Source organism: Plasmodium falciparum, assembly GCF_000002765.6.
Source record: "Plasmodium falciparum 3D7 genome assembly, chromosome: 11".
Taxonomy (NCBI): Eukaryota; Apicomplexa; class Aconoidasida; order Haemosporida; family Plasmodiidae; genus Plasmodium; species Plasmodium falciparum.
The window spans coordinates 412,501-436,944 of record NC_037282.1 but is presented as its reverse complement, the minus strand read 5'-3'; the positions used below and the strand labels follow the sequence as shown (position 1 = coordinate 436,944).

The 24,444-nt window shown below is 19.1% G+C and overlaps 7 protein-coding genes across 7 annotated transcripts; 3 read left to right on the top strand and 4 right to left on the bottom strand.

The window, feature by feature from the left end:
* Window positions 1–403: 403 nt before the first annotated feature.
* Window positions 404–2,143, bottom strand: PF3D7_1111000 (tRNA m5C-methyltransferase, putative; the record flags this gene model as incomplete). The annotated part of the gene is made up of 1 exon (XM_001347753.1): window positions 404–2,143. One exon carries the CDS (start codon window positions 2,141–2,143, stop codon window positions 404–406), a length of 1,740 nt encoding a protein of 579 aa, XP_001347789.1.
* A 1,156-nt stretch (window positions 2,144–3,299) lies between these two features.
* PF3D7_1110900 (ES2 protein, putative) lies at window positions 3,300–5,039 on the top strand (the record flags this gene model as incomplete). The annotated part of the gene is made up of 1 exon (XM_001347752.1): window positions 3,300–5,039. The coding sequence occupies one exon, from the start codon at window positions 3,300–3,302 to the stop codon at window positions 5,037–5,039; it is 1,740 nt and encodes a 579-aa protein (XP_001347788.1).
* A 429-nt stretch (window positions 5,040–5,468) lies between these two features.
* On the top strand, window positions 5,469–6,788 carry PF3D7_1110800 (conserved Plasmodium protein, unknown function; the record flags this gene model as incomplete). The annotated part of the gene is made up of 7 exons (XM_002585380.1): window positions 5,469–5,530; window positions 5,662–5,760; window positions 5,914–6,048; window positions 6,144–6,222; window positions 6,315–6,374; window positions 6,496–6,621; window positions 6,744–6,788. The coding sequence occupies 7 exons, from the start codon at window positions 5,469–5,471 to the stop codon at window positions 6,786–6,788; spliced, it is 606 nt and encodes a 201-aa protein (XP_002585426.1).
* Window positions 6,789–6,897: 109 nt separating this feature from the next.
* PF3D7_1110700 (actin-like protein, putative) lies at window positions 6,898–8,583 on the bottom strand (the record flags this gene model as incomplete). Its single annotated transcript, XM_024473308.1, has 4 exons — window positions 6,898–6,918; window positions 7,106–7,249; window positions 7,430–8,364; window positions 8,547–8,583. 4 exons carry the CDS (start codon window positions 8,581–8,583, stop codon window positions 6,898–6,900), a joined length of 1,137 nt encoding a protein of 378 aa, XP_024329116.1.
* Window positions 8,584–10,080: 1,497 nt separating this feature from the next.
* PF3D7_1110600 (mitochondrial ribosomal protein L11 precursor, putative) lies at window positions 10,081–11,041 on the top strand (the record flags this gene model as incomplete). Its single annotated transcript, XM_001347750.2, has 5 exons — window positions 10,081–10,168; window positions 10,282–10,381; window positions 10,519–10,639; window positions 10,713–10,794; window positions 10,896–11,041. 5 exons carry the CDS (start codon window positions 10,081–10,083, stop codon window positions 11,039–11,041), a joined length of 537 nt encoding a protein of 178 aa, XP_001347786.2.
* Window positions 11,042–11,526: 485 nt separating this feature from the next.
* Window positions 11,527–14,888, bottom strand: PF3D7_1110500 (vacuolar protein sorting-associated protein 35, putative; the record flags this gene model as incomplete). Its single annotated transcript, XM_001347749.1, has 2 exons — window positions 11,527–14,547; window positions 14,757–14,888. The coding sequence occupies 2 exons, from the start codon at window positions 14,886–14,888 to the stop codon at window positions 11,527–11,529; spliced, it is 3,153 nt and encodes a 1,050-aa protein (XP_001347785.1).
* A 2,500-nt stretch (window positions 14,889–17,388) lies between these two features.
* Window positions 17,389–22,148, bottom strand: PF3D7_1110400 (RNA-binding protein, putative; the record flags this gene model as incomplete). Its single annotated transcript, XM_001347748.1, has 3 exons — window positions 17,389–21,416; window positions 21,551–21,664; window positions 21,839–22,148. 3 exons carry the CDS (start codon window positions 22,146–22,148, stop codon window positions 17,389–17,391), a joined length of 4,452 nt encoding a protein of 1,483 aa, XP_001347784.1.
* Between the last annotated feature and the right edge of the window lie 2,296 nt (window positions 22,149–24,444).

The following is a 24,444-nucleotide window of genomic DNA, read 5'->3' as shown; positions in this document are numbered from 1 at the left end:
TATTCCTAGTTATATTTAAATTTTTCTTAGTGATAAATACATAAAGAATAGAATATTTATAATTCAATTTATTAATTCTTAAAAAATGATGAATATAAATGTATTTTAATCTATTATATTTTAATTTTATATATTTTATAATTCTTTATTTTGTTATTTTATTTTTTTTTTTTTTCCTCCACACAACATATACATATATGTGTTACTAAAAATTATAATTATACATGAAAAAAAAAAGATAAATAAATAAATATATTAATATATTAACATATTAACATATTAACATATTAACATATTAATATATATAATATATTTATACAATATCATATAGTGAAAATGTTATATATTTCAAATTATATTTATAAATATAATAAGAATGTTCAAGTTTGTAATTATAAAATATTTAAATTTTTTTAATTTTACATATATACAATATACCAAAGGGTGATCGATCGGGTAAGGAAATATATCCATACCTTGTTTTTTCAAAAAACTTCAAAAACAATGTATTTTCCTTAAGATGATTTATATATTGGTATGATTGATTCTTATGAAGATTATCTATATTATGATTATGATTCCTTTTGTTATTTACATAATTTGAGAGATATTGTGATATTTTCGTTTGATACTCTTCGTGTATAAAATCTATAATTTGAATATTGTTTTTATATTTTTTAAGAAATTTTTCAATAACATAATCATTTTCAAGATATGACAAAGCACATGTGGAATAGATAATAACACCACCTGTATGTAGTAGAGTAAAAGCATTAATAAGTAATTGTAATTGTATATCTGAATTATTTTTAATAACATGAATAGACCATTTATTTAATTCCTTTGTTCCTTGTTTAATTAAATGTTCATCAGTAGAACATGGTACATCTAATAAAATTTTGTGAAATTTTGGAAATCTCAAAAATGAATTAATATTTAAACCATTATAATTTGTTACATGTATATTACTAGATCTATTTATTAAATCGCTAGGAATATATTTATCTAGTACTTTTTTTAAGCGTTCATATCTTACTTTATTGTATTCATTAATTACAAGAAAACCATTTCTATTTATTTTGTTATAATTTACTACATCCATACAACAATCAATTTGTACACCGAAATTTTTCGCATTATTATAAATATGGTCATAATTATAAATATTACGATTATTATGATGATTATTATGATGATTATTATGATGATTATTGTGATGATTATTATGATGATTATTATGATGATTATTATGATGATTATTATTGATATTATTATCATCATTATTGTTATTATGTTTATTATTGATATTATTATCCTCATTATTGATATTATCTTTATCATTATTTACCGCATCAGGATATATTATTTCTACATTTTTTATTCTGTTCAGAGGAGATATATTATAACCAAATAATTTATTGACTATATATAAAGACTTCCCCCCTGGAGAAGCACACATATCTAAAACATGTTCATTTTGTTTAATATCAAGAAAATAGGCACACAATATTGAACATGGATTTAAATAATAAATGATTTTTTCTACATTTTCAATAGATCCATCATATTTTATTATATCGTTTATATTTAATAACTCAGATTCTTGGATATTTATTTTTTTATAATATACATTTTTATCATGTATATTATTAATAATATTATTATAAGAACTATTTTTTTCGTTATTATTATAATTAATATCATTTATAACATTTAAATGATCATCCACAACATTTGTCGTATCATTTTTTGTCATATCATTATGTATATTATTTTTAATTTTATCATCATTTGTTATATAATTATATCCAACATTACTATTCATTTTATTACTAGTTTCATCCTTTATATTATTTGTCTTATTCATTTCATATATATTAAATATATCATTTTCATATAAAACAAAATATTTTTGATATTCTTTATCTACATATAAACCGTCAAAACATGTTATCACTTTATTATTTTTCATCATATATAATAATATTTTCGTAATGTTAATATAATCTGTTTGTATAAAATCGGTTATAAATCCTCCTTGTATCATTTTATCTTCCTCTAACCTTTTTAGTAGCATATCAGCACGTTCTCCATATTCTTTTTTTAAGTTTAAAAGGTAACCTACTCTACCAATGCATTTCATATTTTATACCAAATTGTAACATTTTATAAAAAAAAATAAATAAATAAATAAATATATAAAAATATCAAAATATCAAAATGTCAAAATATCAAAATATCAAAATATCAAAATATCAAAACAGTTGTAAAAAAGGATGGTATTTTTTTATAAGTTTTTTTTTGTGAAAAAAAAATTTCACATAAATTTTTTAACATAATATAAAAATATCTAAAATATTAGCCTTAATGACAATAAAATATAATAAAGAAAAAATAAAGAAAATAAAAAATAATAAAAAAATAATAAAAATAAAAGAAATTAAAAATAGAAAAAAAATAAGAAACCATAATTTTTTTTTATATATAAAATGATGTTATTATATATATATATATATATATATATATGTAATATATAAGGAACGGGTGACATATATTATATTATATATATATATATATGTAAATTTTTTTTTTTTTTTATTAAAATATATATACTTATATTTTATGACAATTTAAAAGAAAAAAATTAAGGAGTAATATAATGGAATAAATATAAATATAAATATATATTTATATAATTTATTTTTAAATAATATGTGAATTTTTTTTTTTTTGTTTTATATAAAAAAGAAAAGATATATATATATATATATATATATATATATATATATATATATATATTTATATTTATTTCATATGTTGATAATACTTTAATCATTTTAAAAGAAAAAAATAATACCTGAGAAATTATAACAGTGTTATTATTGAACTTGGAATATATACATATATATATATATATATATATATATATATATATATATATTATATATTTATTTATTTATTTATTTATTTATTTATGAATAGCAAATATTTTTAATTAATGTACATATTTATTATATAAATGTTAAATAAACAACCAAGAAATATATATGATATATATATATATATATATATATTTGTATAAAATATGTTATTTTATTATAGTGGTTAAATTTTATTTATTTTTAAATTGATATATTTATAGGTACCAATAAAAATATATATCCTACCATATAAAAAAAGAACATTAAGATATTTATTTTGTTTATGTCTTATCGTTATATATATATATATATATATATATTAAGAAATATAAAAAATTTATCAATATCAATATTTTAAATGAATTTTAGTTTCGAAGGATGAGCGACACTTCATCCATAAAAATTACGAGGGATGAAGATATTGGATATGCAGAGAAAAAGAATAAGGAGGATTATCCACTAAATAAGAAGAAAAAAGGAAATAATAATAATAATAAAAATAAAAGAGATAAACATAACCAATGTGATGATAAAAAATATGAACTCGCAAATGTGAATAATAAAACATCATTAAGTGTTGTAGAAAATAAAAAGAACGAAAAAATTCTTATATATGAAAATAACGATATTGTAGAGTATGATTACAATTACTTTTTTGATGAGCAGAAGAATAATAAGCATGTCGTATTACAAGAAGAAGATTATTTAAGTACCCTAGAACATTTAATTGAGAAGAAGTTTTTCCCTGAAATGGAAAACTTAAGGTTGAAAGAAGATATGTACAAAAGTAATCTATTAAAAAAAAATAATATAAATGATTCAAGTGTTAACAAATTTAACAGCGATGTTGAATCTTATCATTTTTCTAATAATATGGACAATACTAGTGATCATTTTAAATATATAAAAAAAAAAAAAAAAAAAAAAGATCCATATGGAAACAATTATAATGACGAATATGTAGATAGCCAAAGTGAAAGTAGCAGTGGATATAACAAAAAAGAAAATATAAAAAGTAATAATAGTAATAATAAAAATAATATGGAATTGTTAAAATATTTTGAGGAAGATGAAAATTATAGCTTAGTGAATTATGTTCATAGTGATCAAGAATACATTAAAGAAAAAAAAAAAAAAAAGTATAAAAAAGTTATATTACCAAATGGGAAAGAACATAAAATCAATTTAAATATAAGCTTAAGTGAATTTCAAAAAAGATATACATCTGAAGATAATAAATCATTTGAATATTTATTAAGAAATATGAAAAATAAAAGTATTGAGAAAAACTTTTTTTCTATTGATAAAAGAAAGAAACATAATTTAAAAATGGATATGATAGAGGAATATACAAAAAAAGGTATACCACATAATATAATAAATACAAATAAAGCTGATGAACAAGATTATGCTATGATGTTTTCTTCCAGCTATAAAATAAGTAATGTCGAGTCCATGAAAAATGATAATCCCACCATATATTATCATAACACACGATTTAATAATGAATACAACAATGATATAAAAAGACAAATTAATCGTATTGATGATATTCGAGAACAAAAAATATTAAACAAAGAAAAAGATCGAAAACAACAACAAATGATTGAGCAAGGAAAATTTAATTTATTAAAAAATAATGATAACTATGAATATGTAAACACACCTTTAATACAAGCAGGAAAAGGTGTTGATCAAAGTCCAATAATAACATGGGGGAAAATTATTTGTACACCTAAATTGGTACACGGTCAAAAAGATGATGATGATAAAAGTATTCATAATAATAATGATTATAATTATAATTATAATTACAATAATGAACTTGACAATAGTCATGATCCAGAATCTATACAAAAAGAATTTAATTTACAAAAAATTAATAATCGAGAATTAGTTGCTGAAAAACTACAAAATAGTAGGAAAAACATTAAATATAATAAAGATATTTTAAAAAAAAAAAATATCAATTTTTTAATAAATAAAAATTTCACTTCTCATATTTCATCATCATCATTCAAAAATTCTGTTCTCTCAAGGTATAGTCAAAAAAGATTAAGTGAGCTAGCTAGAAAATCATCACTAGCATCACAAATACTTACGAAAAAGAAAAAATAAATAAATAATAATATAATGAGTTTAATCAGAACGTAATATTTACAAATATAAAAAATACTTGGTAATTTTTTTTTTTTTTTTTTTTTTTTCTATAATATGTCTATGTATATAATTAATATGGACGTTATAAAAAATAAATGAATATCAAAATGGATAAATAAGGTTATATAAATATTTATGTGTGCGTTTTTGATTTATATATATTTTAATTTTTAGTATAAATGTGCAAAATATTTCATATGTACATATTTTTTACGTAGCAATTTTTTGTATCATTTAAATGCATATATATATATATATATATATATATATATATATATATATAAATATATATGTATGTATTTTTTTTTCTTTTTTCTTATTTTAAAAACTTAACATTGTGTGAACCTTCTAATTTTATAAATTCCTAATATATAAAAAAAAATTACGATGAATCTTAAAAATTTATACAATTATAATAATATTACGGTTGAATATAAAACCCTTGTGAAGTAATAAAAATAAAAGGAATATATAAAATAAATAAATATAAATATATAAATATAAATATATATATATATATATATATATATATATATTTATTTATTTATTTTTCAATTTATTTTATTTCGTTTTGAGATAGAGAAAAAAAACAAAATAAAGAAAAAGAAATTCAGGCTGCTATATTAATACAGAAATGTTTTAGAGGTTTTGTTGTTAGAAAAAAATATTTAATTTTTAAGTAAAAATTTAAAATATGGGAATTAATAAGACATATATAATAAATAAATAAATAAATAAATAAATATATATATATATATATATATATATACATATATATATTCCTATATTCATATGTATTATATATTATATATATAATTATAACATTATTTAGATATTACATAAAATATATGCAAAATCAAATACAAATGTTAAGCTGTAAATTTTTATTAAAAAAAATGAAGAAAGCAAAATCAGAGGAGCAAGCTATTTTGTATTTGTCTGACAACGCTACGAAAATACAAAAGATGTAAAATGATAAATCGTGAACATATAATATATGTAGAAATACATATTTAATAATTTGGGTTTTTTTTTTTTTTTTTTTTTTTTTAATGTATAAAGTTTTCGAGGATACTACTCAAGGAAATATATACATGATTATTTTAAGAGGAAAATGCAAATACTTGAAATGGATAATTATGTGAGAAATTGAAAAAAGGGAAAATATATATATATATATATATATATATATATATATATATGATATTTTTTTTTCTTTTTTTTTTACCTAAGGTTAAGGAACAAAGAAATAATATGATGCTTGGACTTGAAGAGAGAAAAAAAAAACAATTGGTCAGAAAAATTACAAAACAAATTAAAATATTTATTTTTTTTTAATACTCACATATATATATATATATATATATATATACATTTATATTATAATATCCATATCATTGTCCTTATTTATCAGCAATATGATAACACCATGAGAGACAAAAAAATACATCAAGTTGCAAAAAATTTGCATCATTTGGTTTCTACAAAAACACAAAAAGGAGTTTATAATTTAAAAATTGAAAATATTATAAAAGAACAAGTTAGAAAATGTTTACAAATAATGAAATAAAGAAATTAAATCAATGATAAAAAAAAAAAAAAAAATGACTATATTATCATAATATATATATATATATATATATATTTCATTTTATAATTTAGCAAAAAAAACTAAAAAGGAAAGATAAAAATTACGATAAAAAATAAAAAATCATTTTGATTGAATATAATAAAGGAGAAACACCAAAAAAAAGAAAAGAAAAATATATAAATAAAATGAAGGAATATATAAAATCCATGCTGAACTCTAACATGTTTAAGTAAGTTTTAGAGATGCCTATAAATAATAAAATATATAATATAATATAATATAATATAATATAATTATCATTGCATAATTAAGAAAAATACATTAAACTTAAGAATATATTACACAATATGCCGATAAAAAAGAAATTAGACTAATGCACACTAATATCAATTCTTTTTTTTTTTTTTTTTTTTTTTTTTTTTTTTTTCCTTGCCTTTGTTAAAAAAATGTTGGATCCTATTTCTTCATACTCTTCTTTTGATATCCATATTCCTGTTTGTGATTCTCTCAATTCAGCCTGGGAAAAAATTTGTGCTCCACACCAGGCCATAATAGCTCTGTTCTCAAGAGCATGAACCTATAATAAAGATAAAAAAAACAAACAAATATATACATATATACATACATATATATATATATATATATATATATATATATGTATCATTCTTTATTATAATAATATGTAGAGATTGATAGGGTACATCTTATTTATTCTATATATGTGTGTATGAGTGATCATATATTTAAAATTTATTACCTTGACCATCGAACGGGCACTTTCAGGGGCATTATTTCTTACTTCTGTTTCTATACGCTCAACTAGATTGGGAAATAAACTAGAACCTCCTGAAAGTACTATAGAGCTAGATAATATTTTTCTATTTTCCATTGGACATGATAAAATAGATTTCCAAATGATATCAATAATACTTAGATTATCTCTATGACATAGTTGTGGATTAAATAAAGCTTCAGCAACATAAAAACGTTCATGGGCTATTTCTATGGAATCATATCCATCTCTTAGAACGTCTCCATCAGGTAATGTATAGGTTGCTGCTAAATCATTTCTTAATTGATCTTCTGATGGGTTTAAAGAACAAAAGCATATGGTTTCTTTAATATTTTTTACATATTCTAAACTCTTTGTTGTTGTCATACTATAACCGATATCACATATAAGTTTTTGCAAAAACATACTTAATTCTTCTCCACCGAAATCTGAACGAATAATAGAGTTTTTTTCAATATAACCATCAAAAACTGGTAAGCATTGAGTAACACCTTCTCCTATATCTAAAACAAGACCAGTAGTTAATCCAGATGCATATAAAGACATTAATCCAGAAACAGATAAATTAAGATTCAAAGTATCAAAATATTCAAAAAATATTTCTCCCATTTTTTTTCGATGAGATATAGAACATAAAGGAGGTTCTGTTAATAATATGTCTTTTATACTCTTACTAGGATCTACACAATTTAATGTATAATCCCAAACCTTTTGAGCTTTATCCCAATCACTTATATGTCCATGATCAATAGGACGATAAATATTTAAATTCGATTCATGAAAAAATGCTTCATCACCTGTATATATCCTTTTAGTTTCGTCGTTCTTTTCAATCCCTACTATAGTTGGGAACACAATGGTTGGTTCTTCACTTGAATTTATTCCCGCCTTTATATATCCTATGATGAAAAAAAAAAAAAAAAAAAAAAGTGTATATATAACTTAATATATATATATATATATATGTATTCATAATACATTTTAAGATAATCATTGGAGAATTCATAAAATTAAATAGGATAAGAAAAATTAAAAAAAATTTGTTCATATTATATATATTTTATTTTTTTTTTTTTATTACCTGAACCGTTATCAATTACTATTGTCTTGTTCTCCATATATAAATATGTCTGTCTTTTATTATATATATATATATATATATATATATATATATATATATATTTAATTATTCATTTATTTATTTATTTATTTTAATTATAATAATTTTTATGAACAATACACCATTTATTTGCCCATGTAATAATATATATAAACGTACAATTTATAATATATTTTCAGATAACAGTTGAAAAAAAAAAAAAAAATGTAAAGGGATATCCAGTCTTATATATATATATATATATATATATATATAAATTTTTCCTTTTGAATAAATAATTATATTTAATTTGTGTATAACATGTAAAAAATAACTAACAAAAAAAAAAAAAAATAAAAATCGAATCAAATTAAACTTTGTCATTTAATATTAAAGAAAACCAAACAAAAAAAAAAAAAACAGTATAAAAGATATGAAATAATTAAAAATATATGGAGAAACATAAATTTAACCATTAACCAAAATGTGTACCAAAAAAAAAAAAAAAAAAAAAAAAAAAAAAAAAAAAAATTATATACTTTTGACTCTTTTTTAATTCATAACTATAATCGTATATCATTTCAATATAACACATAAAAAATATGTAACATATTTTTTTGTGGAAATATATATAATATATATATATATATATATATAATATATTAAAAAAAAATAACAAATAAAGAAATGACATATATATAATACACATTTTTATATAAAAGTCTTAATATTTGAGAAAAATATTTACACAGTATTAAATGAATGAATGACATTGCACATGTAAATGCATCATAACAAAATTATACTAACATAATATATATATAAATATAAATATATATATATATATTATATATATATATATAACAAAAAAAAAAAAAAAAATTATGAATAAATAAAAATAAAATAAATTAAAAACCAAAACAATAAAAATGTAATAAAATATTTTTTCCTTTAAGCATTTCAAAACAGAGTAGAAAAATATATTTCCATATATAATTATTATAAAATAAAAATATAAGTCCTAATGATATATAATGAACAAATAAAGATCAAGAAAAGTAGCAAAGCATAATTCATAATGAATAAAATTGTACCGAAATTAAGGCTACATTGTAAAAAAAAAAAAAACTATGAAGAAATACATATATATATTTACATATATGCTTGAATTTTATTTAAATGTTTTTCTTTTTCTTTTTCTTTTTCTATTCTTTTTTTGGAAGAAAAATAATTTTCAATAATATTTTATATGAAGATATAATATATATATAGAAATGTTATAGTTTAGGAATTCTCTCTTTCAATGTATGTCATTCGAATATATAAATATAAATATATATATAAATATATATATATAATAATAATATTTTTTTAATATCTAAGAAAATATAATATTGTTACATTTTTTTGTAGCTTATATTTTTATGAGTCCATAAACATATATATATATATATATATATATTTTTTTTTTTTTCACATAAAAATATTTATTTATAAATAAATGCAGAAATGAAAAATGTCCAGAATAGGAAGATTTAATTTAATCGTTTTGTCTGGTACGGCAAAACCAAGCGCAAGTATTGGACAAACCCTGGGACCACTAGGTATACACATATATATATATATATATATATATATATGTATGTATGTATATTTTTCTTTTCCTTTAATATTCATATATATATATATATATATATATATATTTTCTTTGGAGCAGGTATAAATATGATGACGTTTTTTAAAGAATTCAATGATAGAACGAAATGTATAGCCAAAAATGTACCAATACAAGTTACATTAGAACCTTTAAACGATAGGTAAATTAACTAATAAATAAATAAATAAATAAATATATATATATATATATATATATATATAATATGATTTACTTCTAAATAAAATTATATTATCCATGGTAAAATCACACATATATATATATATTTTTTTTTTTCAGAACGTATAGATTTTATTTAAGAACACCTACTGTTGTGTGGTTTATTAGAAGATGTGCAAGAGTTCCTATGTTTAGCTCTATGGCAAAACATAATACTGTTGGTTCCATAACCCTAGCTGAAGTAATATATTTTTGATTGAATTATTATATATATTTTTGTTTATTTCTTTTAAATGTTATTATTTAATTTGCAGGTTTTTCATATTGCCAAGTGTAAACGTATGGATCCACCTTTGATAAATTTATCCTTAAAGAGTATATGTAAATATATTATTGGTACGGAAATATACATAAATATATATAAATATATATAAATATATATATATATATATATCTTATCGTCATTAATTATTAATTTTTTTTTTTTTTATTTAAAGGAACATGCAACAGCATGGGCATAAGGGTTTGCAAAGAATTAAATGATGAAGAAAAGAAAAAGTATTTTGTTGATGTTAATAAGTTGGATAATATAAAAAAAGACATTAGAACTAGGAATAAACAACAAAAAAGATCTAAAAAATGAAATAATAAATATCAACTTTTTTTTCGCTGTTTTTTTTTTTTTTTTTTTTTTTTTGTAATTCATTTATATATATATATATATATATATGTATAAGTAATCATGCGAGCATAATAATATGAATGCTTATATATTTATTTGTTTATATATACATTTCAACAAAAATCAAATATGTAAAAGTTTGCATATATATATATTTATATATATGTGAAAAAAATATCTTTCTTTCTTCTTTTTTAAACATTTAAATGAACAATTAAAATATGTCTATTAAAAGGATTTATATAAATATTTTGTAAAATGCAAAAAAAAAAAAAAATTACATACTTTGTCCAAAAATAAAAATAAAAATAAAAAATATATATATATATATATTTTTATTTATATTTATTTATTTCGTTTTATTCACTTATTTTCGATTTAGTATACATGGTATTCCAATTTGTGCTAAGCTGAGCACACTTATTAAATTTCGGGAGCCACTTTTTTTATGATCTCAATATGGATGTATCTATATTAATTTTCTGAAATACATTTGAATTTTTTTGTTTGTCATGTACATATTTAATAACTTTTTTGTATTCTTGTTTAAAGTTTGTGTCATCATTAGTTTTATTGTAATAATCTTGGCATATGTCTATTAAATAATGTAAAGTTTCCTCTGAGACGTCTATATTTTGTGCTTCATAATAATATAGATATTTGTCTAACATATATGTAAATAGTATTATATTATCATTATTTGATTGTATAGCAATTTCTGCATTTTTAATACTTTTTTGTAAACATTCGATAACTTTGTTGCTATTTCTGTATTTTTTATTTTCCCAGTATAAATGGGAGCATTTTAATACACCGATACATTGATCTTTTTTTTTTAATAATTTATTAGCATGTTGTGTTAATTTGAGAGCAATATTATTATAGTTTTCATTATCGAGAAGATTAATATGTGTACATAATATACCTACAATCCATACAATACAATCAAATTGTTGAGCTGATATATTAATATCTTCTTCATAAATAATTAAAGGTTGTGTAATGAATTCATAACAGATTGCTTCTAAATTATCAAAAGTTAAAAATTCATGAGTTTGTACAAAACTATTATAATTATTTACAACAATAGCACTATATAAAAATAATTTGAATGTTAAAATAGGCATTTGGCTAGCTACTGTTAATAAATTGGTATGAATAAATTTGAATATATTTTTGACATATATATTATATTGATTAATTTTTTTTTCATCTAGTATAAAATTATTTTGATTATTATGTAAATAATTATTTAAATTTTGTTTATCATTATCATTTGGATAAATATTATATGAATCGGAAGAATTAATAAAATCTTCTTTTTTTTCATTATCCATGGTATGATTACTATCAATATTACTATTATCATTATTACAATTACTATTATTATCATTATTATTATTATTACTATCAATAGTGTCAATAGTGTTCATATTATTATTTTTATCATCATTTTGATTAAAATGATCTTCTTGACCTAGTTTGGTTATCTGGGTTACAACATGAAGAAGTGTAAATATAATAGTTGGTAATAAATGTACTAAATAGGTACTATTCGAAATATATTTATAAAATAACATACATATATTATATTTTTCTTCAATATTTTTTGTATTCGTAATAATATGAAAGAATTTACATATTTTTTCACATGTATATGCAGAATTATTATTTTCTAAATTAAATATATCTTCATCATTGTTTTTATTTTTTTTATCTTTTTCATGAAAAATATAAGAAATATATTTCAATATTTTCTCTACATCTTCATATGTTATATATTTTTTTTTACATTCTATAATAGCATCAATAATATCTAAGCTTAATTTTTTTTTATGTTTTTCTGTTATACTATTTAATAAAGTTTGCATATTTCTAGCATTTAAGGCACTTAATCCTAAATAATTAAATGGAAGTACAATAATGCTAATAATCTCTTCACATATTGTATCATTATTCATATTTACATTTGAAACAATTGTATATGGTAATCCAAATAATTTACTAATAATAATATCATCATCATATATACGTATACATAAAAATATAAACTCGTATATAACTTGCAGCATTTTTACGACATTATTTACAAACTCGTCTGTATTTACAATGGTACAATTTTTACCTGTATTATTTTTATTAAGATCATTAGTGTTAATGTGTCCCATATTATTAATAATATTATTATTATTAAGATCGTTATTTGTTTGGTTCATATTTTCAATTTTGATGTGTCCATTTTGTACATTTCCCTTGGATATGTTATATCTATCTTGATTATTATTATGATTATAATTATAATTATTATTATTATTGTTGTTATTATTGTTATTATTATTGTTGTTATTATTATCATCATTATCTTTATTATTATTATTATCATCATTATTATTATCATTATTATTTATTATATCCTTTGCCTTGCCTTTGGAAAGGTCGTTATGGGTATATCCATGGTGATCCTCATTAGGTGACCTATTAATCGAATCGTTATAATTAACCTTGGTATACGTATCCAAGGTTCTATTGACATACACTACCAAGTGATCATAAAACAAATTAAATATATCAATATCTTTTGGTAAATCACATTTATTATTAGCTTCAATAAATGATCTTAATCTCTTCAATAATGTAATAAGTATACTTTTAAAATCTATACTGGTGTTCATTTTTAATATAGCATTTAATAATATTTCTAAACTATATATATGACATTCATCACTGAATACTTGTACTATGGATTCAAAAATATATTGTTGTATTAAACAATCATTAATATTAGATAAATATAATAATATTTTAGGTAAACAATTTTCAATATAATATTGTTTCGTCATTCCTTCTAATTGAGACATTCTTACTAATATAGATCCAACTAACATTTTTACATCCATCTTTTCTTTTAATATTTTTATTTTACTATTCATAGTATTATCATCTTGTATCATGTTTGGTACCTTAAGGACTTTATCATTCATACGACTCCATAATTTTAAACTTTCATAAAAATTTGTTAATAAAAATTCAAAAGCATCATTAATATCTCCTCCTCCCGCCTCTTCGTATTCACTACCTGTATCTGGTATCCTATCCTTACACATCTGAATTAAAAAATATCTCAAAAATAATCCTCTTAGTGGATGCTGTACACCTTTACATAATTCAGTCATATCTTTTAATATATACTTTGCTTTTATATCTTTATTCTTTATATAATTCCTACCAACTATTATTAATAAATATAAACGTGGAATAATATTACCGGCATGTTGTACGCTCTCATATATGTCGATAAATTTTTTCTTATGCTTCTTCTTGTCGCTAATAAAGTTATCTAAATGTTGTAGTTCGTTGAATATTAGCATGTACAATTCATAATAATATTTGGGGGATAGGTGAGACGTCCTTAGTTCGCACAGCATATTTGAGGCATATTTTAGTGTATCTCTGAGCGAGCCATTTTCCTAAAAAGAAAAAAAAAAAATAAAATGAAATGAAAAAAGAAAAAATATATATATATTTATACATATATATTTGCATATATATATATTTATACATACATATTTGCATATATATATATATATATAAATATTTTCATATATTTATATCCTTATGTTTCTTTTTTTTTAAAACATTCACATTTTCATTTCTTCAAAACCTTTTGTGTACTTACCAGTGCTTGCTTCATATAGAAGCTTTGTTCTTTTACAACAAAAATACATTCGTCCAAAAATTTTTTTTGATCTATTGTATTCATATTACTATTATGATTATTATGATTATTATTATCTTTATACGTACTCATTATTATTCTTTTAAGCGGAAAAAATTAAAAAGGGAAATAAAACATAAATAAATTCACATATATATATAATTATACCCAATTTTGTAATATCAAGAAAGGTATATATTATGACACTATACCCACCTCTTTCATTCATATATAAATATATAAATATATAAATATATATATATATATATATATATATATATATATATTATATTTCTTCTTTAATTCAAAAAAAAAAAAAATATATATATATATATATATATATGAATTTATTTTATTTTTAATTAGAAAAAGTAAAACAAAAAAGGAAACTATTATATATATGTAAATATATTAATATCAAAAAATAAAAAAAAAATAATAAATAAAATTCAACATATTTTATTATATTTTTATATAACTTTCGTAGTTTATCCCTTATTCTTTATTCTTTATCCTTTATCCTCAATTCACTTAATATATATAATTTTGACAAAAAAAAAAAATTAAAAAAATATATCATGTAAACATTTTATTTCTGTTCAATATAAAAAGAATTATATCCAATTAAAAGAAAAATAGAAGTACCATTTTCCAATATGAAAAACAAAAAAGAAAAAAAAAAAGGTAAAAAAAAATGGAATAAAAAAATAATTTTTCATATTAATATATATTTTATTATATATAGTGTGTACATACTTGAAGATAATCTTTTAAATTTAAAAACACATAGGCAAAAAAAAAAAATAAAAAATAAAAAATATATATAATGAAAGATATATATATATAATATATATATATATATATTATATATAATTAAATATCAGATATATTAATTTATTATATTATATATATATATATATATATGTATATATTTTTATTTTTTATTTTTTATTTTTTTATAAAATAATTCTGCCTCAAGAAAATGTTTCATAAGTAATAAATTTTTTTTATTTCATTGGTGACACATATTTAATATTATATATTATTTTATATTAAATTATTTTCTTATTTTATTTTTTAATATAAAAAATAAAAGTCTTCCTTAGTATATATATACTTTTATCAAAAGATATAAAAAAAAAAAAAAAAAAAAAAAAACACATGACTTATTACTTCATATATATGTATAAAATTGTGTAGTAAAATGAGATATTTTCGTTTCATATTTATAAAATATATATATAATATAAAAAATATAAAATTAGATACCTGGATCTTCATTTTAATATTACAACCACAGGGTCACTATAACGAAATAAAAAAGACCTTATAGTTACAAGAATAAAGAAAATGGATAGATAAGGAATAACCAATTGTTTTATTCCTAAAATATTATCATATTAAAATTTTTTTTTTTTTTTTAAATATAATATTTTTACAAAATTTGAATAAAGTTAATAATTTAAAGATTACTTTTAGTTGTTTTTTTTCTTTTTTATAACATCGTCTTTGGTTATATATATATATATATATATATATATATTTTTTACTGACAACTACTTATTACATATATATATATATAATATGTATGATGAAAAAAAAATAAAATTTCGTATTTAATTATAGTAACGTGAACATTAAAAAAAAGAAAAAAAATTATAAATAAAAAAAAAAATAATAACATAAAATAAAAGAAAAGAAAAAATTATACTGCAATAATACATTAGAATATTATAACAACTAATATATAAATAATTAGAATTGTACAAAAATTATATATATGAAATGGAAATATATAAATACACGAGTTGTAAACATATATATAAATTATATATATAATATTATATATATATATATATATATATGTATAACTAAAAATATATTTCCGTACTTTCATTTATATATAGATAAACATATTCAAACATTTTAAAGCAAAACTATTTAATTATTTCTATCCTTATTTCTCCATTTATTTTCTGTATATATTTTTTTTTTTCTTTTTTTTTTTTTTCTTTAATTTTAGTAAGATTTTTAAAAATGAATTCATATGAATACACATATCTTCACACATACATAATAAATTATAAATATATATATATATATATATATATATATATTATTATTATTATTCCATGTGAAGTACAGAAATATAAATAAATAATTCTTTCTTTTTTTTTTTTATCACGATAAAAATAAAGGATAAGATATACATATATAAAATGAAGTAAAATAAAATGATAAAAAATAAGAAAAATATGAAAACTTGAATAAAATGTTATTCTTTATTATATTTATAAAATTATTATGTACATATATATATATATATATATATATATATAACAATTAAATAAAAAAAAAAAAAAATAATATATTGAAGTACCATAAGAAAATAAAATATATTGTTTGTAATGCATAAGCAACACTTCGTGTTTTCATATTTAAACACAATGTGTACAATATATATATATATATATATATATATATATTAACACATAATATTTGAATATTAATTCAAGTGTACAAATATATATATAATTTATATACATATTATATATATATATATATATATATTTTTTCTTTTTAATGTTTTGATTTATTTGTCGCTCTCGTCAGCATCTCCTAAACATTCGTATCTATTTTTTTTTATAGAAACATTATTTGTTTTTACAGCTGTTACAATAGCTTTCTTTGGAATAGTTTGGATTTCTGATTTTGGTTCTTGCTTATCTTTATCATTTTGTTTTGATGAAGTTTTGGTATCTTTATAAAAGCTACCTTTGGATGAATATTTATAATAATTGGATGATTTATAATTACTTGAATAATTATAATTATTTATTTTCGAATGAGAACCATGATGTTTATAATTTTTATTATGTCTTAAGGAATTATAATTATTGGAGAAATATTTATTATCCATTTTATCATAATCTATATAGCTATTTCTTTCATATACTATATCTTTATTATTATTTTTTTCATAGTTATCTTTATAACTTAATCTATCATGTGAATTTCTAAAACTTTTATCATATGAATCTCTATGTTTTCTTTTATCATCTGATATATAGCTTTTATTATCATAATTTTTTTTATCTGAAACACTATATCTACTATTTCTTTTTCTATCATAATTATTCCTACTACTACTATGTTTATCATATGTTCTATGTTTTCTATTATTATAATCATATGAACTTCCACCTCTATTATTTTCTTCTTTTTTACTATCATCTGTTCCTCTTCTTTTATAATCATCTTTTTTAGTGGTAACACTATCAGCATGATCATCTTTTCTATCATCAGCAGTTCTTCTACTCTCATCACGTCTACTTTCTTCACGTCTACTTTCATCACGTCTACTTTCTTCACGTCTACTTTCATCACGTCTACTTTCATCACGTCTACTTTCATCACGTCTACTTTCATCACGTCTACTTTCGTCTCTTCTACTTTCGTCTCTTCTACTTTCATCACGTCTACTTTCGTCTCTTCTACTTTCGTCCCTTCTACTTTCATCACGTCTACTTTCATCTCTTCTATCATTCCTTCTACTGCTGTCTCTTCTACTACTATCTCTTCTGCTATCACCTCTTCTTTCTTCCCTTCTACTATCATCTTTTCTTTCGGACCTTCTTTCATATCGTCTACTATAACGATCCCTTCTACGACTACTATCACGTCTTCTACTACTATCTCTTCTCCTACTACTTCCTTCTCTTCTTCGACTACTACCCCTGCTTACTTTATTTGAGTGCGACCTACTTCTTCTGGAGCTATAATGTGATCCCTTATCATTCGTTACAGCATTTTCTTTTTGTTCAACCAACAAATGAGTTCTAGCTTCCCATATATTTTCCCCTTTCTTTAAATTTGGCTTAATGAGAATATCGATTTTTTGACTTTTTCCTGATGCAGCATTTGCATTACTATCACCGTTAGCTTCATTATTTTCTACATTATTATTTTCTGTTTCGTCTGTTGTTTTTTTCTTAACTCTTCTCTTTGTTTTTGTTTGTAATAAAGTAGATTTGAGGTTAGTACTTGTTATATCTTTATTATTATTATTATTATTATCTATAGTATTATTAGTATCTGAGACATCTGATTCATAAGTATAATTATCATTACTTTTTACGGATTCATTGGTATTGTCTAATTTTTTATCATCATGATATTTATCATCTTTGTAATGTTTTTCATTTCCTGTTTCTCCATTTACTATGTTATTACTATTATTATCATCTTTATTTTCTTCATCTCCATTTTCATCATCATATTTCTTTTCTGTTGCTATAACTTTAACGGTTTTTACAGCTGTAATTTTCTTTGTTTTGTTTAAGTTGTTAGCATTTTTTACATACTTCAATGAGCTATCATAAAGATTTTCCATATTATAATTGTACGAGCTATTATTATTATTATTATTATTATTATTATTAATGTTGTTGTTATACCTTTCAGTATTTCCCTTCGAATTCATATTTCTGTTGATGTTGTCATATCCTTCTTCGTCATCCATATTTTTTAAACCGTCTCTATCATTATTCAATAAATCATTTTCTACATTTTTCTTCTCATTCATTTTTTGACCTCTCATATTTGATGAACTATCATTACGAAAGTTACTTGAGCTAGACAAATTCACACCTGAATTGTAAGGTGCTGTATTATTATCTTCTCTTTTAATATTTTTCATAATAATATTTTTAATATTAACTTTATCATCTTTTTTTATTATATTTAATTCTTTCTTCTGATATGGTGTGTTATTATTATTATGATCTACATTTTTCTTGTCCATATTACCATGTGTATTTCTAAAGTTATTAAATTTTCCTTTCATATTACCACTGGTTCCCATTTCATTATTTACATAATTATTATTCATGTTATTATTTGTTGATGTTTCGTCCTCTTGATTTGAACCATACAGCTTATTATTATTTTCGTATATGTGATTATGTATAACACTAACATTAATATTTTTTTTATTATCATCCGGAGTATTATTTTTTAAATTACTAAAATCTCTAGTTATATTATTGTTATCCATATTTTTATTAAAATTTTTATTATTCACATTATTCATCTTTTTGTTGTTCATATCATTAACCATATTATTACTGTTGGTATTACCCGAATGATTTAAATTTGCTAAGTTTTTATTTCCTGACATATTGTTACTTTCTAAATTGTTCATATTCTTTTTCATGTTATTATTTGCATTATTTTTATTCATCATAAATATTTTCTTCGTATTATTATTATTATTATTATTATTATTGTTGTTGTTGTTATTAATATTATTGTTGTTATTTTTTGTATTGTTTGCAAAATTGTTATTATAATTAAAGTTTCTATTTGTGTTGTTATTTTTTTTATAATTGAAAACATTTTTGTTACTAGACATGTTAGTATTTTTGTTATCTTTATTAAATTCGTTAATATTATTATTATTAGTAGTATTGTTGTTTAGATGGCTTAATTTTTTATATTTATCTGTACCTTCTTGTTGTTCTTTTTTCTTTTCCATATCTTCGATATTTTCATTTTTCTTTTCAGCATCATCATCACTATTGTTATTATTATTATTATTATTATTGTTGCTATTTGTGTCGTTCATGTCTTTTTCCTTTGTAGTACTTTCATTTAATATTTTTTCTGGATCAATATCAACAGGTTTGGCTTCACCAAAAATATTAGGATTGACTACATAACTTTTTTGGTCAAGTGGTACAGATCTTTTTTTCAGAATTAATTTTTTTCTTTGTTCTGTTCCGCTTTGAGTATTATTAATATTGTTATTATTATTATTATTATTATTATTATTATCAGCAATACTTTGTTTATTCATATGATTATTATTTAGATAATTCTGGTTTTTAAAATTAAAAGCATTATTATTCATTTTATCATTTAACATATTATTTTGTTGGTGATTCATATGTACATTTGAACCTCCTACTTGTTGATTATTATTTAAATAACTTCCTTTGATATTATTATAGTTAAAATTTTGATTCATATTATTATTTATTGTATTTCCTACATTTTTCATCATATCCATTTTCATGTTTTTATTATTATCATTAAAAAATGGGTTATTGTTATTCATATGGTTATACATATTATTATTATTATTATTGTTGTTGCTCATATGATTATTATTGCTACTATTATTATTATTATTATTATTATTACTATTATTATTATTGTTTCCGTTGTAATTATTCATAATATTATTCATGTTATTATTTCCTTGACGAATATTACTAAAATTATTATTATTATTTCTATTTATCATTTTCTTAAATTTATTTTGCTTCTGATTTACATGAAAATTCTTCATTTTGTCTTTATTTATTATTACAGATATAGTACCATGTTCAAAAGAATTATTTCCAGAATATATCATTTTCCCATTCAATTCTAAAGATCTGTTCATATCTTCTATGTTATCGAACTCAACATATGCAGCAGCTGTTTTCCCCTTCTTGTTTAAAATGTTTATTCTTTTTATTCGGTACCCGTCAAACAAATTATATATTTCTTCTTTGGTAATATCAATGTGTAGGTTGCGTATATATATTTCGTAGCACGTGGCATAATTATTCATATCTGCACACAAACAAAAAAAATAAAAAAAATAAAAAAAAAAAAAAATAAATAAATAAATATTAATATATATATTAATATATATATGTGCTGGAATAATTTGATATAGTGTAATGAAATTATAAAAATTCACGTACCATTTTTTGGAGCCATATAATAATTCTGCTTCATATTATTATTCATATCGCTGTTATTAAAATTGTTATCAACAACTTTGCCCTTCATATCATTATTGTCATTGTAAGTATCCACTACGATATATAAAAAAAAAAAAATAAATAAAATAAAATATTACATATATTAAATATATAATATATATATATATATATATATATATATATATATATATGCACATAAATATGTATATATTGATATATTATCTTATTTTTTCATAATATATATATATTATTATTATATTTATGTACCTAATGGAGCATCACAATCTTCACACATATCAGCCCAACGATTGCTACTTTTATTTTCTTCATTTTTATTATTCTCATAAGTAACTTCATCATCTTTAAGATCAACTTCATTAACAACATTAGTTTCATCTTTATCATTCTCTTGGATATGATCCTTTTCATCACCTTCCTTAATTTCTACGTTACTTCCATTTTCACTATTTACATTAATATTTCCAGCATGGTTAGTTATAACATCCTTTTCAACATCAACCACATCATCATTCTTCAAGTCAAGTTCCATTTGATTATCTTCATTCACTGAACTCATATTTAAAAATATATTTTTCTCAAAAATAAAAAGAATAGGTTCGAACGATTGAAAAATATGTAATTCTTCTTTTTGTATTGTAATTAATATATATATATATATATATTTTATACAATATAATTTCCCTTTATAGCTACGTAATAATGTTTATATTAAAATTATATAATACTTATATATATAACGATGTTCAAATAATAATATTACAAATAAATATAAAAAAATAAAACAATTATATAAATATATAAAAAATATATATATATATATATATATATCTTCTATTTATTATATCAAAATTTATATTGTTCAAACATAATTGTTTATCTATTTCTTTTTTAATCTTTCTTTATTCTCTTGAATGTTCTCAAAAAAATATATATATATTAAGATAATTTAGGCAATTCGTTTTTTCTCCTTTTAATTTTTTGACAGAAAATATCCATAGGTAAAAATATATTTCCAATAATAAATAAATAAATAAATATAAATATATATATGTATATGCTATATTTACAATGTTATTATATATATATATTATCTTTTTATTTATTTATTATTTTTTTTTCTTTTTCAATCTATCTTTTAATATCTCCAAATATTCAATCTTGCCTTTTTTTTTTTTTTTTTTTTTTTTTTTTTTTTTTTCTCTTTCAATATATAATATTTTATATTTTTGACTACTTCAATGATTAAGGGGTGTGAATACAAAAAAAAAAAAAAAGATGGAATAATATGGGGGAAAAAAAAAAAAATGTTAAAAAAGAAAAAGAAGAAGAAAAAGAAGAAAAAAAAAAAATAACAAAAGAATTATCTGTCCACAACTATCTTTTTAAATTTAAAAGAAATATGACCTTGTGAGAACATCCATTTTTATAAAATAAACAATTGTTAAATTTTTCTTTCTTCTTTTTTCTTTTTTTTTTCTTTTCTTTTTTGTTATTATTTTGAATTTTTTTTCCTTTCTATCAATTATTCTTCCAAAAAAATATAAATATATAAATATATATATATATATATATATTATATAGTATTTATATTACTTGTAATATTCTGTAATATTTTTTTGTAATTACCTTTTATTCTTATTTTCAATATTTTATGTATTCAATGTGCTTCTATATACATATTTATATTGATATATAATAATGAAAAAATCGAGGTTGGCGTAAAAAAAAAAATAATAATAATAAAATAAAAATATGGATAAAAATGTATTTTTTTATATACTTCTGTATTATATAATGTTCACACAATTCTGTATATTATATATATATATATATATATATATATATATAATATATATATATAATATTATATGTGATAAAAAATTGTATGTATATGTTTCTAGTTTCTTTTAATTATATATAAAATTTTATTTTTGGTGAAATGATATAAGGAAAAAATTTTTTTATTTTATTTTTTTTTATATTATATATTTTATATATATATATATATATATATAAATACATTTGCATATAAAAATATATAAAATAAAAATAAATAAATCTTAATATATAAATATAATATAATTTTATTTTCTTATATTATTATCTATGCTTTTGTTTTTTATATTTTATAAAAAAAAAATAATGATATATTTATTGTAATATATATATATATATAATATAAATATCTCATAAGTTTTTATTTTTGTAAATTAATATAAAAATATGTTTTTTTTTTTTTTTTTTTTTTTTTGAGGTTTTTTTTTTTTTATATTGGAATATAAATATAGTTACGTAAAACAATAAAATGTTTATATATATTTTAAATATAAAAATAAAATAAGAATTATATTATTTTATAATTATAAAAATAATATTTATATATGTATGTATAAAATAGTAAACATATTTTTATATAATAAATATATTATTATATATATATATATATATATAATATATATATTATATATATTATACATACATATTATTATAAATTATAATAATCTTTTATTTTAATAATATATATAAATATATTTATATTAGTATTTTTTAAATACTGATATTAAAAATTTTTATTTACATATATTATATATATATAAATATAATAATATATATATATATATACGTAAATTTTTTTTTTTTTTTTTGGGCCTTAAAAGGGTGTTTTTTAAATTTTTAATTTTTTTAAAGGTTTATTTTTAAGACTACATATATATTATATATATATATATATAATATATATGTATAATAATATTATGTTTTAAAATTATGGAATTATACATTTAATATATTATTAATATATATATCATTATAAACCATATGAAGTATTTTTTTTTTCCCTCCCTTTAATTAAT